This window comes from Orycteropus afer, unplaced genomic scaffold (assembly GCF_000298275.1).
Source record: "Orycteropus afer afer isolate SDZICR_OR568_19922 unplaced genomic scaffold, OryAfe1.0 scaffold00233, whole genome shotgun sequence".
NCBI classification, from domain to species: domain Eukaryota; kingdom Metazoa; phylum Chordata; class Mammalia; order Tubulidentata; family Orycteropodidae; genus Orycteropus; species Orycteropus afer.
In genome coordinates this window covers 646,626-662,288 of record NW_006921820.1, presented here as the reverse complement: position 1 = coordinate 662,288, position 15,663 = coordinate 646,626, and the positions used below count along the sequence as shown (strand labels likewise).

The window sequence follows — 15,663 nt, the reverse complement described above, 5'->3', positions numbered from 1 at the left end:
GCAGCTCCGTATGTCTCCTTTTTTGGTATTTTCATGCAAATTCTTCTGCTTGTTGGGGTTTAGTCCACTTCTGTATCCTTCCCTTCAAGGCTCAGGGGTCCAAGATTATCTTCTGTGTCTGTGTTAATTGGTTTCCCTTTTCTTTGTTGAAGAGGACCTGTGCAGTCCTTCTGCCTAGTCCGCCATCTTGCGGGAACTCTGACTTTTGAATAATTTTTACATATCCAAATTTTGTCCTTAGGAAATCATCATGTATATAGACATCTGTATAACTACAAGGATATTCTTTACAGAATCCATCATTATTCATTTATTACTTTAATGAATACATACTACATGTAGGTATTCTGCTAGCTGCTAGGATTATTTTGCCTTCAGGAGCATCTCGTTTAGTGTCTGAGAAAAACATTAAATGTTCTCAAAGGGAAATAAGTAGTTTAAGAGCTCTGATTAAGTCTTCGAAGGAAAAAGTACTATATGCTGCAAGTGCATGTAACAGGGGAACCAAACCAGGTCTGAAGAGTGAGGGAAGACTTCCTCAGGAATTATGTGTTGAGCAGAGATCTAAAGTGTGAGTTATTTGGGCACATGGGAGCAGAAGCAAGTGGTATAGGTTGTTGGAAAGGATGTGTAAAAGCTAAGGTAAGAGTGCACTAAGGGAGGTGATAAAATGGTGGCAATGTAGGCATCTTGCAAACAATTTAAGGGATTTTGGTCTTCAGAGCAATAGGAAGCAACAAAAGAAGTTGAAATATGCAACAGATATGATTAAATTTGGGATGAGTGAAGAATGGTGCATGAGAGGAAACTGTTAGAAAGCTGCTAAGGTGGTTCTTATGAAAGGTAATAGTCCATAGACTAGGGTTAGCAGTGAGTATAGACAGAAATGAATTGACTTGAGAAAGTTTCAGGAGATAACATCTGCAGGATTAAATGATGGTTGGTGTTGTTAGGTGCTGTCGAATTGATTCTGACTCATAGTGACCCTGTGTACAACAGAATGAAATACTGCCTGGTCCTGTGCCATCTTCACAATCCTTTCTATGCTTGAGCCCATCATTGTAGCCACTGTATCAGTCCATCTTGTTGAGGGCCTTCCTCTTTTTCTCTGACCCTCTATTTTAACCAACATGATATCCTTTTCCAGGGAATGGTCCCTTCTGACAACATGACCACGGTAGGTGAGATGAAGTCTGGCCATTCTCACTTCCAGGGAGCATTCCTGCTGCACATCTTCCAGGACAGATTTGTTTGTTCTGGCAGTCCATGATATTTTCAGTATTCTTCACCAACGCTGCAGTTCAAAGGCATCAGTTCTTCTTTGATCTTCTTTATTCATTGCCCACCTTTCAAATGCATATGAGGCTATTGAAAATACTTTGGCTTAGGTTGGGTGCACCCTAGTCTTCCAAGTGACATCTTTGCTCTTCAACACTTTAGAGAGGTCTTTTGTAACATATTCACCCAGTGCAGTATGACATCTGATTTCTTGACTGCTGCTTCCGTGGGTGTTATTGTGGATCCAAGTAAAATGAAATCATTGACAACTTCAATGACAATGATGGTTGAGGCACAAGGAAATACTACAGAATTGTCTCCTAGCCTTTTGATTGTAGAAATTGATATTAAGGACACTAGAGAAGGAAAATGTTCTGGGTTAGAGGTGGAAGAGGGTCTGTGAGTTTTGAGTTGCTTTTGAGCATTCTCCTCTCAATAGAATAGTATGAGCTGGCAAAGGAACTGAGAAAACATGGCCAGAAGTTTACAATGGTAAAAAAGTTTTCACCAACTTTGCGTTTGTTCTAAATAATACAGCTAGTAGTAGCTTTAATTTATTGAACACTTCATATGGTAGGCTCTGTGCTTAGTACCTGTGTACATTGTCCATATCATCTATGACAACCCTAGGAAGTAGTTACTCTTATTTATCCCTATGGAGCTCTGGTAGCATAGTGGCTAAGACACTTGCCTGCTAACCAGACGGCTGGCGGTTCAAACCCACCAGCCACTCCTCGGAAGGAAGGTTGGGCAATCCTACTTCCGTAGTGATACTGCCTCGGAAACCCAAGGAGGGGTCGCTATGAGTCGGGGCCGACTCGACGGCACATAACAACAACAACAACAACATCCCTATGTTGGAATAGGCATATGGTAGACTGCAGGAGCAGGCATTGTTTTGTTCTGTTGTACATAGGGTCGCTATGAGTTGGAGCTGACTCAATGGCACATAACAATAATGATTACATAATTGTTAAAAATGATCCTATGAAATTATTTTTACTTACAAAGAAAATATATGCATGATATACATTAAAAGAGAGCTCTGGTAGCATAGTGGCTAAGACACTTGACTGCTAACCAGAAGGCTGGTGGTTCAAACCCACCAGCCACTCCTCGGAAGGAAGATGGGGCAATCTACTTCCGTAGTAATACTGCCTCAGAAACCCAAGGAGGGGTCGCTATGAGTCGGGTCTGACTTGACGACACATAACAACAACAACGACAACATACATTAAAAGAGAACACAAGTTTCAAATTAGGTCTTACACATGTATATTTGTGTGTTTTTGTGTACATACGCTCATAACATACATTTCATAGTAGGTATATACACACATACAAAAAAGATGTATTCTGAGAAAGCAGAGATTGATATCCATCTCACCTTTTCTTTGTTTTTTAATTGTGATGTGGTTGAAAGTTTACAGAGAGAATTTGTTTTCCACTCAACAGTTCATATACATTTTATTTTGTGACATTGATTGCAATCTACACAACTTAACAGCTGTCTTCCTATTTCCTCCCTGTAATTAATCTCTTCCCTGTGTCCCTATTTCCTATGTACTCCTGCCCCCTGAGCCTATCTCCCTGTGCAAATACTGCCCTTGTGATCTCCCATGTTTGATCTAAGGAGTGTACCCACCTGGTATAAAGAAGAGTGTGGAACATCAAAGATGCATGGAACCAATTAGTCCAAGGGGCCAGTGGACCATGGGAAGCTCAGCCTACATGGCCCTGAGACCAAAAGAACTCGATGATACCTGGTTACCACTGCCAGCCACTTAGAAAGGGATCAAAATTGGAGATCCTGGATAGAGTAGGAGAAAAATGTGGAACAAAACTTAAATTCATAAAAAAGATTGGGCTTTCTGGCCTGATAGAGATTGTTAAAACCCCCGAAACTGTGGCCCCCTAGTCAACCTTTGTGCCTAGAATTGAACTCACTCTTGTGGCTTAACTTCCACCCCACTGTTTTTGCATAGTGTATTATGGATGATGTTAATTTTCTTTTGTTTATCTGAATTTTCTTGTTTCCTAGCAATAACTATCATATTGTTAATGACAAAAAAAAAAAAAAAATCACAAAAAATGTGTAGAGTAGACTGAATGATGAGTTGAGAGACAGGGAGACCCAAAAGAGTATGAAGATCTGACTAAGGGCATAGAGATGAAGAAGCCATTCTTGTGAAAAACATTTTAGTAGAGGTTGTGCATACTGTCAGCTGGATGTGGGCATAGTGAAGAAGGAGGAGTAAAAATGAAGTTATATTACTTAGCTTCCCAGCAGAGAGCAATGACATTTTTATGCTACCACTCTCATGAGTGATTAAGAGGTGGAAAGAGAAGACTTCATAATTTCTGTATATTCTTTATTTAACCTTCATCATTATTTTTATGTCTTGATTCCTATTTAACAAACTTATTTCTCAAGGAGATCAGACACAGGTGGCCTAAAATGGTACCATTGCCTAATTTAATTATTTTCCCCCCTAGCTGTAGGTATGAAGGCTTGTAAATCATAAGTAGTATATTTCAGTGTATTTTTGCAACCCTATGACCTTTAGATAAATGGAGTTAACTGCTATGCTGCAGTGGGTGGAAAAGCCTGGACAATAGCTGTGATCTTGACTGGTAATATGGTAACTTTCTGTTAAGCAGTGCTCTAGGGAAAATTAAGATATGATTATGTTTTAACCCACTAACAATCAAGAGGAAAGATGATCTTGTTTTCTCCTTTTCCATGTTAATTTAATTATATGCATTCATTTGGCAGGCCAACTTCATTGGCGTGGGAGGTAAAGAAGATGTCTCCTGGACGTCATGTGATTCCAAGTCCATCAACAGACAGAATAAGTGTAACATCAAATGCTAGAAGAAGCTTAAATTTTGGGTGAGATGAACTCAAAAAAGCCTGCTGAATGTTATATTACAGTAAAATATTTTCTGCTGGTAATATACTAGTGACAGTATAAAACTGATATTCCACTATAAAAATATCCATGTATATGTTTGAAATTATCTGAATAAAAAGTTAAAAAATCCAAGAGAGTAAAATTTAACTTTGAGGAAACGTAATATATTCAAATATAGTTAGTCATCCAAAGATTAAAACCAATCAATATCTTTCATGCTAAATGACTCATGAGAGGAACTGACAATTTCTTTCACAACAAGGATCTAAATACATACATACCGTAAATGGGGTTATTTAGAATTACCAACATAATTGCATTCATGTACTAATTTATTGCAGTTGATGATACAGCACAGATGATGAGTAGATAGTAATTAATGTACAGGGTTTGCAGTTTATATTGAAGACATAACCAAATTCAGGAACTTCTTTAAATTTTTAAATTATGTTTTAAAATTATGAGTCATAACATATTGAAAAGGGCATAAAATATGTGCCACGGTAAAATACAATTATATAATAACTTCCCATGGAGTTACTCTCAAGTCAAGAAATAGAATGTTGCCAATGCTCCTGAAGCCCTTTGTATGTTCCTTCTCAATAATCTCCCTTGTGCCCACCAAGGTAATTGATACCTTAACTTTTTAGTAATCATTTTCTTGCTTTTCTCTCTAGTTTTAGTACCTGTCTATGTATAATTAACCCAAATGGTGTCGCTTTGCCCATTTTGAACTTTTTATGTACTGGAAAATTCTTTATGTAATCTTTTGTGTAATTTATTTCTGTCACTATGATATAGAAAATTTAAGTTGTATATGACTGTATTTCACTCATTTTCATTTCTGAATCGCATTTCATTTTACGAATATTCTATTTATTATTGATCCAACTGTTGATGTATTTTAAAGTAGTTCCAGTTTTTGGGTATTAAAAGCAATTTTGCTATAAACAGTCTTTTACATGCATCCACTACAAATGCCCACCAGTTTCTTTGGTATATACAATCAGAAAGGGGAAGATTAGGTCATAGAGTTTGTGTATATTCACATTTACTAATTAATGTCAAGTTGTTTTCCAAAGAGTTTGTACAAATTTGGCATTTCTACCAATTGTACATATGAGACTTCTCATTGCCCCATGTCCTTGACAGTACTGTCAGATATTCTTAACAGCTTCAGTGACATACTATAAGCTGTACATATTTAAAACATGTAGTGTGATAAGTTTTGACATACTATACATCTGGGAGCTCTGGTAGCATAGTGGCTAAGACACTTGCCTGCTAACCAGACGGCTGGCGGTTCAAACCCACCAGCCACTCCTCGGAAGGAAGGTTGGGCAATCCTACTTCCGTAGTGAAACTGCCTCGGAAACCCAAGGAGGGGTCACTATGAGTCGAGTTTGACTCGATGGCACATAACAACAACAACAACAACGTACATCTGGGAAACTATCACTGTAATCAAATTTGAACATGTATCTTGTAACCAAAAGTTTCCTCACACCCATTTGTAATAATACCTCCTTACTTCTCTACTCATGCTTCCTGCACAACTAGTCCTCATGTTTTCACTGATTTGTTTTCTGTCACTGTACCTTAGTTTGCATTTCTGAGAATTTTATGTAAATGGGATCATACAGTGATCATATAATGACCTCATTTTTTACCTGGCTTCTTTCACTTAGTGTAATTATTTTGCTATTCATCCATGTTCTGTAGTTGTTGTTGTTGTTATTTGCCATCGAGTCGGCCCCGACTCATAGTGACCCCTCGTTGGGTTTCCGAGGCAGTATCACTACGGAAGTAGGATTGCCCAGCCTTCCTTCCAAGGAGTGGCTGGTGAGTTTGAACCGCCAGCCTTCTGGTTAGCAGTCAAGTGCCTTAGACACTATGCTACCAGAGCTCCTCATTAATAGTTCCTTCCTTTTCATTTCATTTCTCAGTAGTATTCCATGGATGGATATATAGCAGTTTGTTTATCCAGTCATCTATTACTTGACATTTGTGTTATTTCCAGATTTTGGCTATTATAAATAAAGCTGCTTTGAACATTTATGTACAAGTCATTGTATGAATATGTATTTTCATTTCTCTTGGGCAAATACATAGAAGTGGAATGGCTGGATCATATAGTAGGTGTATATTTAACTTTATGAGACACTGCCATACTGTTTTCTAAAGTGATTTTTCTATTTTACATTCCTATCAGCAGTATAAGAGGTTTAATTCCTCTACATCCTCACCAATACTTAGTATGCCATTCTTTTTATTTTTAGCCTTTCTAATAGATGTGTAGAATCTATTGATAGGTTCAAATAGTCAGCTGCTAACTGAAAGGCTAGAGGTTCAGGTCTACCCAGAGGTACTTCATATGAAAGGCCCAGTGTTCTACTCTCAAAACCTTAGCTGTTGAACACCCTTTGGAGTGCAGTTCTGCTCTTGACACATGAAGTTGCCATAAATTGGAATTGATTCAACAGCAGCTGGTTCTAGGAAGAAAGACCTGGCAACCTATTTCTAAATATTAGCCAATTAAAACCCTAAGAATCACAGTGGTCCATACCTAACCAGTCAAGAGGATGGTGCAGGACAAGGCATTGTTTTGTTCTGTTGTGTATGGGAGAGCTTAACTTGGGAGCCAAACCACCAGCAGCTAACAACTGCAACAAAATAGGTGTTTAGTGATACCTCATTGTAATTTTAATTTGCATTTCCCTACTGACAGTGATGTTGAGCTCTTTGCCATTCATATATCTTCTTTAGTATAATATCTTTTCAAACTTTTTGCCCACTGTTGAAATAGGGCTGTTTGTTTTCTTGTTATTGAGGGTTGGCGGTTCTTCATATGTTCTGGATGCAAGGCATTTATCACACATGTAATTTACAAGTATTTTCTCTGAGTCTTTGACTTGTCTTTTCATTTTTTAATTAGTATCTTTCAAAGAGCAGAAGTTTTTATTTTGATGAGGTTCTGTTTACCAGTTCTTTTTTTTAAGGATTGTGCTTTTGGTGTCATAGCCAAGAAACCTTTGCCTAATTCAGAGTTGCAAATGGTTTCTCCTATATTTTCTTCTAGAAGCTTTATAATATTAGCATTCTATTTAAGTCTGTGATCAATTTTAGTTAATTAAAAAGTGATTTTACTGTGTTGTTGCTGGAAGTTTATACAGCAGATGAGGTTCCTCTTTAAATATTTATACAGATTGTTCCATAACATTGCTTACAATTTTTAAACTATACAAGCATTCTTATTATTTCCATTTTGTTTGTTCTCTTTTTGACCTACCTTCTCTGCCACTTACTGCCTTCTCTTCTTTACTTTTGGATAAATATTAACTGTTTGGTCTTATATAGTTGATGATTTGAGGGAACACGTTACTTACAGATGATACTGTATTTTATAAGCCAATCTATTAATTTGGCTTAAAGGTGACTTCTAGGAGAGGCTTTAGTTCCGAGTTCAAAGGGTGTCTTAGGGTGATAGTCTTGGTGGTTCTTCAATTCTGTATTGGCCCAGTGACTCTGGACTTTTCTAGAACTTTGAATTTTGTTCTACATTTTTCTCTCATTCTGTCTGTGTCTTTCTATTGTGTCCCTGGTCAGAACGTTGTTGGCAGTAGCTGAAGACCCATTTAGTTCTTCTGGTGTCAGGTTAGAAGAATCTGTGGTTCATGTGGGCTATGAGTCCTGTGGACTAGTTTCTTATTTGAATTTTTGATTTCCTTTATTCTCATTTGCTTCAGATGAACAGAGACCACTTGTTGTATCTTATAGGGCCACTTGTAAGCTTTTTTTTTTTTTTTAAAATGCATTTTATTGAAATACAATTTATGTACAGTGAAATACACAAAACTAAAGTGACATGGGTCAGTGTTCCCTCCCCTCCCTTCCCATCCCTGGCAACCAACAAAGAAAGTTTCCCTCCATATATAAACCTTTCCTTGACCCTCTACAACAACGAACTAATACTATATTTGTCCTTCTGTGATTGAATTATTTCACTCAGCATAATGTCCTCCAAGTTCATCCATGTTATGCGGTGTTTTTCAGACTCTACATTATTGTTTAGTGCTGCATAGCATTCCATTATGTGTATGTACCATAGTTTGGTCATCCACTCTTCCACTGATGGGTACTTAGGTTGTTTCCATCTTTTTGCTATTGTAAATAGTGCTGCAGTGAATGTGGGTGTGCATATATTTGTTCCTGTCCTGGCTCTCACCCCTCTAGGTACCTAGTAATGGGATTGCTGGGTCAAATGGTATCTTCCAATTCCAGCTAAGGAATTGCCATATCGCTTTCCACAGTGGTTGCATCACTCCACAGTCCCACCAGCGGTGTATGAGAAGCCCAGTCTCTCCACATCCCCATCCCCAGCATTTATTATTTTCTGTCTCATTGAACCTTGCCATCAGTGCTGGGGTGAGATGGTATCTCATTGTTGTTTTGATTTGCATCTCTCTGATGGCCAGTGATCGTGAACATCTATCTCTTCATGTATTTGCTGGCTACCTGAATATCCTCCTTGGTGAAGTGTCTGTTCATGTCTTCTGGCCATTTTTCAATTGGATTGCTAATTCCTTTGCTGTTGAGTCATTAGAGTTTTCTGTAAATCTTAAGAGAGTTAAGTCCCTTGCTAGATATGTAATTATTGGCAAGTATGAATTTGTTGCTGTCATTTTTGTTATGTGCTTTCTCGTGGTGTTGATTTCTTTGTTCCATATAATTTTTTATGCTGAGCTTGTTTTGTTTATTAATCATGTTGTCACTTCCTTTGTTGCTACTGTTTTAGTCTTTGCTAAATATTTGTGCTGGTCCTCTTTTTTATTTTGATGTGAAGGTTTATCACTTTTCTTTGAGGTTACCCTGTGATTTATAGTTTTCTTCCCAAGTTTAGAACAGTCCGTTCTAACTTGCAGTTGTCTTGACTTCCCTCTTCCCTAACATTTAGAAGCTCTGTAACTACATAATTTTTCCTTCTTTTTGGTTTGTAGTTGTCCTCATTTGTCAATTGATGTCTCTGGTTCCCTGTTTACAATCTTGTAGGCTTATTTACTTTGGGTACTTTCATAGCTGGGTTGGTTTCTGGGGACACTTGCAAGCTTTTAACCCTTGATGTTACTTACCAAACTTACCAAACTAAGATGTAGAACATTATCTTTATGAACTGTGTTATGCCATTTGACTGTGTTGTTCCATGAGACTGTTGTCCTAAGCCTTTTAACTCAGTAAACCAATACCGTGAGTTTTTGGACATACCTAGGAAGGTTCCCTGTGCCCCCTGTGTGCTTTATTAAATATGTGATTATATATGCATCACACACAAATACATGTATACATACAGCTATGAATACGCCTATACATGCACATAAAAGTACTCACATATCCCTTCCTATATACATATACGCATACGTATCTACCTATGTGACCACACCCATATTTTTAGGTTGTTATTACTGTTCTTTCAAAATTGTATATGTTACAACTTTTAATGGAATTGTCCCTTATTGTGTACTATTTAGTGTCTTTATTTATCTTGGTTAGATTGTGCAGACTTCACCCATATTGGGTATTGCCTTTTCCATCACCAAAAATAACAAGTATCTACTATCTAGAACGTGATTCCGTCTCCCCCCCCCCATCCCTGGTGACCCTCAAAGAACGTTGCTTTTTGTGTTCTTGACTTTTTGTGATAGTGAGACCATAAAGTATTTGTCCTTTTATGATTGACTCACTCATCATAATGTCCTCAAGATTCATCCATGTTATGAGGTGTGCAAAAACAGCAAGGAGGCCACATGTTCTGACCTCCTCTAATCCCACAAGAGGAAGGCAGAATCACCATCAATAGCACAAGGCCTATTACTGCAAGGCCAGACATGCTGCCTCCCTCCAGCCCTTTCACCAACCGTTCCTCCCAAACCACCCACCACCTCTCTCCTGGGTTCGATAATTCGCTGCAGTGGCCACACAGAACTCACAGATTATGGAGTTTATTAGGGAAGCACCAGGCTATAATTCAAGTTCAGGAAAAATGCTCAGTCTCTCTCCTAGCCCACCGTCCCTCAGCCAAGTCTCTCACAGTCTCTCCCCCAGCAGTGCATGTCCCTCCTTGTCTTACTCAGTAACGCGTGTCTCTTGCGTCTCTTTCCCAGTGGCACGTGTCTCTTTCCAGGGCACGTGTCTCTTTCAGCAGCACGTCCTCCTCAACCAGCAGTCAGAGAGAGTTCTGCCTCTAGGAGGCCTCCTTTTGAGCTTGGCAGAGTGGCCAAACCAACCAATCATAACAACAGAATTCTAAGCACCTGAGAGTGAGCCTCCCATAACATTGCATTGTGCCACGCCCAACAGAAAAGCCCAGGTAAATAACATTTACAATCAGGAGCTTCTCAGTTGCTCATTCCACCACTGAGTTTACAATGACTTATGGGTAGAAAAGCCATACTTAGTAATTTATTACACTGCAAGGTATTTTCTGGATTCATTATTCTTTATAGTTGTGTAATATTCCATTGTATTTATATACCACTATTAATCTGTTCATCCACTGATGGGCACTTACGTTGTTTCCCATCTTTTTGCTGTTGTGAATAATGCTATAATTAATGTAGGTGGGCATATGTTAATTTTTATATTTGGTGTGAAGTGTGGATTGAAGTTCATTTTTTTTCATATGTTCTATTAACATGGAACAAATATATTACAAAAATTTTTCTACAGAATTACTTTGCACTTTTGATGCAAATGAGTTGTCTACAAATATGTTGGTCTATTTCTGGACTTCTATTTTGTTTTACTAATACTCTTGTCTGTCTTTATGCCAGTACCACAGTTGGTTAGTATAGTTTTATAATGTTGCCATTGAGTCAGCTCAGACTCATAGTGACCCTGTGTACAGCAGAACAAAACACTGCCCAGTCCTGCACCATCCTCACAGTCCTTACTATGCTCGAGTCTGTGATTGTAGCCACTCTGTCAGTCCATCTTGCTGAGGGCCTTCCCCTTTGTCTTTTACCAGGCATGAGATCCTTCTCCAGGAATGGTCCCTTCTGACTACATTATCAGAGTAGGTGAGGTGAAGTCTGGCCATTTTCACTTCAAAGGAGCATTCTGGCTACACTTCTTCCAGGACAGATTTGTTCATTCTTCTGGTACCAAAAAAAAAACAAACCAAACTCACTGCTGTCAAGTCAATTCCAACTCATAGTGACTCCTCCTTGAGTTTCCAAGATGGTATCTCTATGGAAGTAGATTGCCCAGTTTTCCTTCCAAAAAGTGGCTGGTGGATTTGAACCACCAGCATTCTTCACCAACTGCACAATTTAAAGGCATCCATTCTTTGATTTTCCTTATTCACTGTCTAGCTTTTACATGCATATGAGGTGATTGAAAATACCATGGCTTAGGTTAGGTGCACCTTGGTCTTCAAAGTGACATCTTTGCTTCTTAACACTTCAAAGAATTTAGGTTTGTAAAAAGATCTTTTGCAGTAGATTTGCCTAGTGCAGTAGGGTGTCTGATTGCTTGACTGCTGCTTCCATGGATGTTGATTGTGGATTCAAGTAAAATGAAATCCTTGTTACCAGTGTATAAAACACAAATGATTTCTTTTTGTTGGTCTTGCATCCTGCAACTTCACTGAATGTATTAGATTCTTGAGGATTTTCTATATATAATATCATTGCCATCTGCAAATAGAGATGTGGCATTCTTGATTCCCAGAATACATTGGAGCTGTTTTAAGCCCCCTAAGGAGCTCTAGTAATACAGTGGTTAAAGCTTTTGGCTGCCAACTGAAAGGTCAGCAGTTTGAACCCACCAACCACTGTACAGGAGAAAGATGTGGCAGTCTGTTTCCATAAAGATTTCAGCCTTAGAAACCCTATGAGGCTATTCTACACTCTTTAGGATTGCTATGAGTTGGAATTGACTTGATGCCAGTGGGTTTATTTATTTATTTTTTCTCTTTAAATTTTTTTTGTGTGTATGATTTGGATGTTTACAGAGCAAATTTGTCTTCTATACAGCAGTTCACATATACTTTGTCTCATGATATTGACTATAATCTCCCATAGCTCTCTTCCCACTTCCTCCCCAGAGCCACTTCTTCTTCCCTGTGTCCTTCCCTCCCATGCACCCCTGCCCCCTGAGTCCCCTGAGCTGTCTCCCTGTGCATACACAGCCCTTCTATTCTGCCATGATTGATCTCTCCAAGGAGTGTATCTACCTAATGTAAATGTTCAGCTGGTATGCCTGTCTTGTGTTTGGCGGGAAGCCACAGGAGTGGGTTCAATTCTAGACCTGAAGGGCAGCTAGGGGCCATAGTCTCAGGGGTTCTAACAGGCTTTATTAGACCAGAAAACCTGGTCCTTTTTTTTTTTTTTTTTTAAATGATTTTGAGTTTTGTTCCACATTGTTCTCCCATTCTATTCAGGATCAACCTCCTACATAGATCCCCCTCTGAGTGGTTGACAGTGGTAACCAAGCACCATTGAGTTCTTCTGGTCTCATAGTCACATGGGCTGAGGATCGCATGGTATACCAGTCTCTTGGACTAATTGTTTCCATGTGTCTTTGGTTTTCTTCATTCATCTTTGCTCTGGGTGAGGAAAGACCCATCTTTACATCTAGATGACCACTTGCAAGCTTTTAAGATCCCAATCACTACTTGCCAAAGTAGGATGTGGAACAATATTTTTGTGTAGTATTTTATGCCAGTTGAGCTTGTTGTCTCTTGCAACCATGGTCCCAAGCCCACAGGTCCAACTCCTCACTCCCTTTGGGTAGTTGGCTATGGCCAAGAAGTGACTACAACCTTGTCCCTTGTCAGCTCTACTATATACCTAGAAATATGTACACAAATGCACTTGTAGAGACATTGTCTGCCAACCCTATACATGGTCGTGGGCACACTCCCCCCCTGCATAGACATATGTAATTGTTCCACCTGTTCACCTGTAGATCAATGTTTGCCATCATTGACAACGCAGTACTGTATGTACATATTTATTTATTTTTTCAAATAGACATCTCATTCTGTAGCTTTTCCTTTTAGGTTTTTTGATCAGCTTCTTATTTACCCCAACTGTTACTGCCACCCAGGCAGTTAAACAGTCATCATTAATTGTTTTTGACAACTGCTTCTCTGGAAATTTGTTTTTGAGAGAAGAACTTGTTTGCTTCTAATTCTTTAGAGTGACTCTTAACATTTAATGTTACTTCTCCCATTGGTTGAGTTATGTGCTTCCTCAGAATGTTGTTTGTTATCAAACTTGTTTATGCGAATTTTCTTCATTTTAGCTCACAATTTAAATATTAAGTCAATGAAATATAAATGTGAAAAGTACAAAAGGAATCATTGTTTCTATGAAAACTCAGATTAAGCTTTTGGTGAGCTTTGGTAAAGGTGAAATATTAAAGATTCTGAGAAATAAAGAATGGATAGGACAACTATGAAAGATTCAGGAAAATATTCTGGAGGAAGATTAAACCCACTGCTATCGAGTTGGATCTGACTCATAGCGACCCCTCCTTGGGTTTCTAAGGTGCTATCTCTACGGAAGTAGATTGCCTAAACTTCCTTCCGAGGAGTGGCTGGTGGGTTTGAACCACCAGCCTTCTGGTTAGCAGTCAAGTGCCCTAACTGTTACACCACCAGCTCCTGGAAGAAGATTATGCATTTAGATTTGTTTCATACCAAAAATTAAAAACCAAACTCACTGCCATTGAGTTGATTCCAACTCATAGTGACCCCCTTCGGGTTTCTGAGGCTGTAAATCTTTAGGGAAGTAGATTGCCCTATCTTCCTTCAACAGAGTAGCTGGTGGGTTTGAACCGCTGACTTTCTGGTTAGCAGCCAAGTGCCTTATCCACTACTCCATCAGATCTCCTTTTATAAGAACTCTGTATAGATACAAATATTCGGATACAGAGATTTGTTTCATAGGTGTCACTAAGTTCTCATTCCACTTCAAGGAAACCAACAAGACGTTTGTCAACAAGGTAGCATGCTTGTGGTTCATATAAGAAATGTACTCAAAGAAAAAACTTTTTTGGACAGTGCCTGTATCAACAAATGGGCAAATTAATACACATTCATATTATTCAAACATACAATTTTTAAATGAAAAGTTAAAGTTTAAGGTATGTATGTATAATTTTTTAAGATTCCTTGTTTAACGGAATTTTTCTTTTCAGAAAAACTAATGACAACTTCTTCTATATTATCCTTATTCTTTTCTCTTTATTCTTATACATTATGAGGTTATACTATATAAAATCAGTGAAGTGGTAGACCAAGATAAATTTCTATTTGTTTTAAATTGCTATGATTGTATGTTATTGTATATATATGGCTGCACACATTTATTTAAAATTTAAGTATGTATTAAGTACATGTTTAAGATTCTAGCTTTCATATTATTATTAATGCAATCATTTTTTCCATAGGGGTTCAACTGGCACGGTGGCTACCCCTCGTCTGGCTCCTACAGGTGTCAGTTGGGCTGACAAGGTAAAGGCTCATCATACAGGCTCTCCTGCTTCTTCAGATGTAGCACCTGCCCAACCTTGCCGGCTGATGACAGTGCAGAAGAGTTCTCGCAAAAATGGCAAGTGACTTTAGATCAACCTTTTTTATAGTACATGGAAACCAAAGAAAAAAACCCAACTCGCTGCCATTGAGTCATTTCCAACTCATAGCAGTGCCCCTTGGGTTTCTGAGGCTGTAAATCTTTATGGAAGTAGATTGCCCCATTTTCCTTCCATGGAACAGCTGGTAGGTTTGAACTACTGACCTTCTGGTTAGCAGTCAAGTGCCTTATCCAGTGCACCACATAAATGTCTATAAAGAGAGATACACATAATGATTTATGTTGTTTGAAATTGATCTTATTTGAAATTATGTATTTTTTCAAATCATCTGTGTAATATTAATTTACCTTAAGTAAAATCATAAAATTTATCTTAAAAACTGAGCGTAACTACTTTTCAGCAGCTCTGGAAGCTTATGCAGATCATTCTAGTCTCAGGTTTGCCCTGAGTAAGCACCGAGGAGGAGGATTTTTTTTTGGCGGGGGTGGGGTGGGGGAATCAATTTATTTATGAGGTACTTTAGAATTCTTTTGACCTAAGATAAAATACTGCCTATTTTCTAGGCAGTATATACTTTAAAGTACTGTCTTATTACTTTACTTGATTAATATTTGATTATTAAATTTTGGTACTCCAAAACAATATTCTGTGTTTATCTTTGCTCACACATCTGTTTCTTTGCCATCAGAATTAATTAAGGAGCATAAATAAATAGAAGGGCTATTGTAAGGGTCTCCTTGGAATAATTTATCCTGTAAGAATTTCTTCTTTTTTTTAAATTAGGATTTGGGTGAAGATTTACAGAGTAAATTCACTTTTCATACAGCAGTTCACATATACTTTGTCTCATGTCATTGACCAAAATTTACAATGC

The 15,663-nt window shown here is 38.2% G+C and overlaps 1 protein-coding gene across 1 annotated transcript in view; it reads left to right on the top strand.

Moving 5' to 3' along the window:
- Positions 1 to 15,663, top strand: part of SCAPER (S-phase cyclin A associated protein in the ER) — a 607,935-nt gene that overhangs the window by 47,007 nt on the left and 545,265 nt on the right. The window contains exons 3-4 of the mRNA XM_042782062.1: positions 4,055 to 4,171; positions 14,646 to 14,806. Of these exons, the coding sequence (XP_042637996.1) occupies positions 4,055 to 4,171; positions 14,646 to 14,806 (278 nt within the window). The remainder of the gene's footprint in view (positions 1 to 4,054; positions 4,172 to 14,645; positions 14,807 to 15,663) is intronic.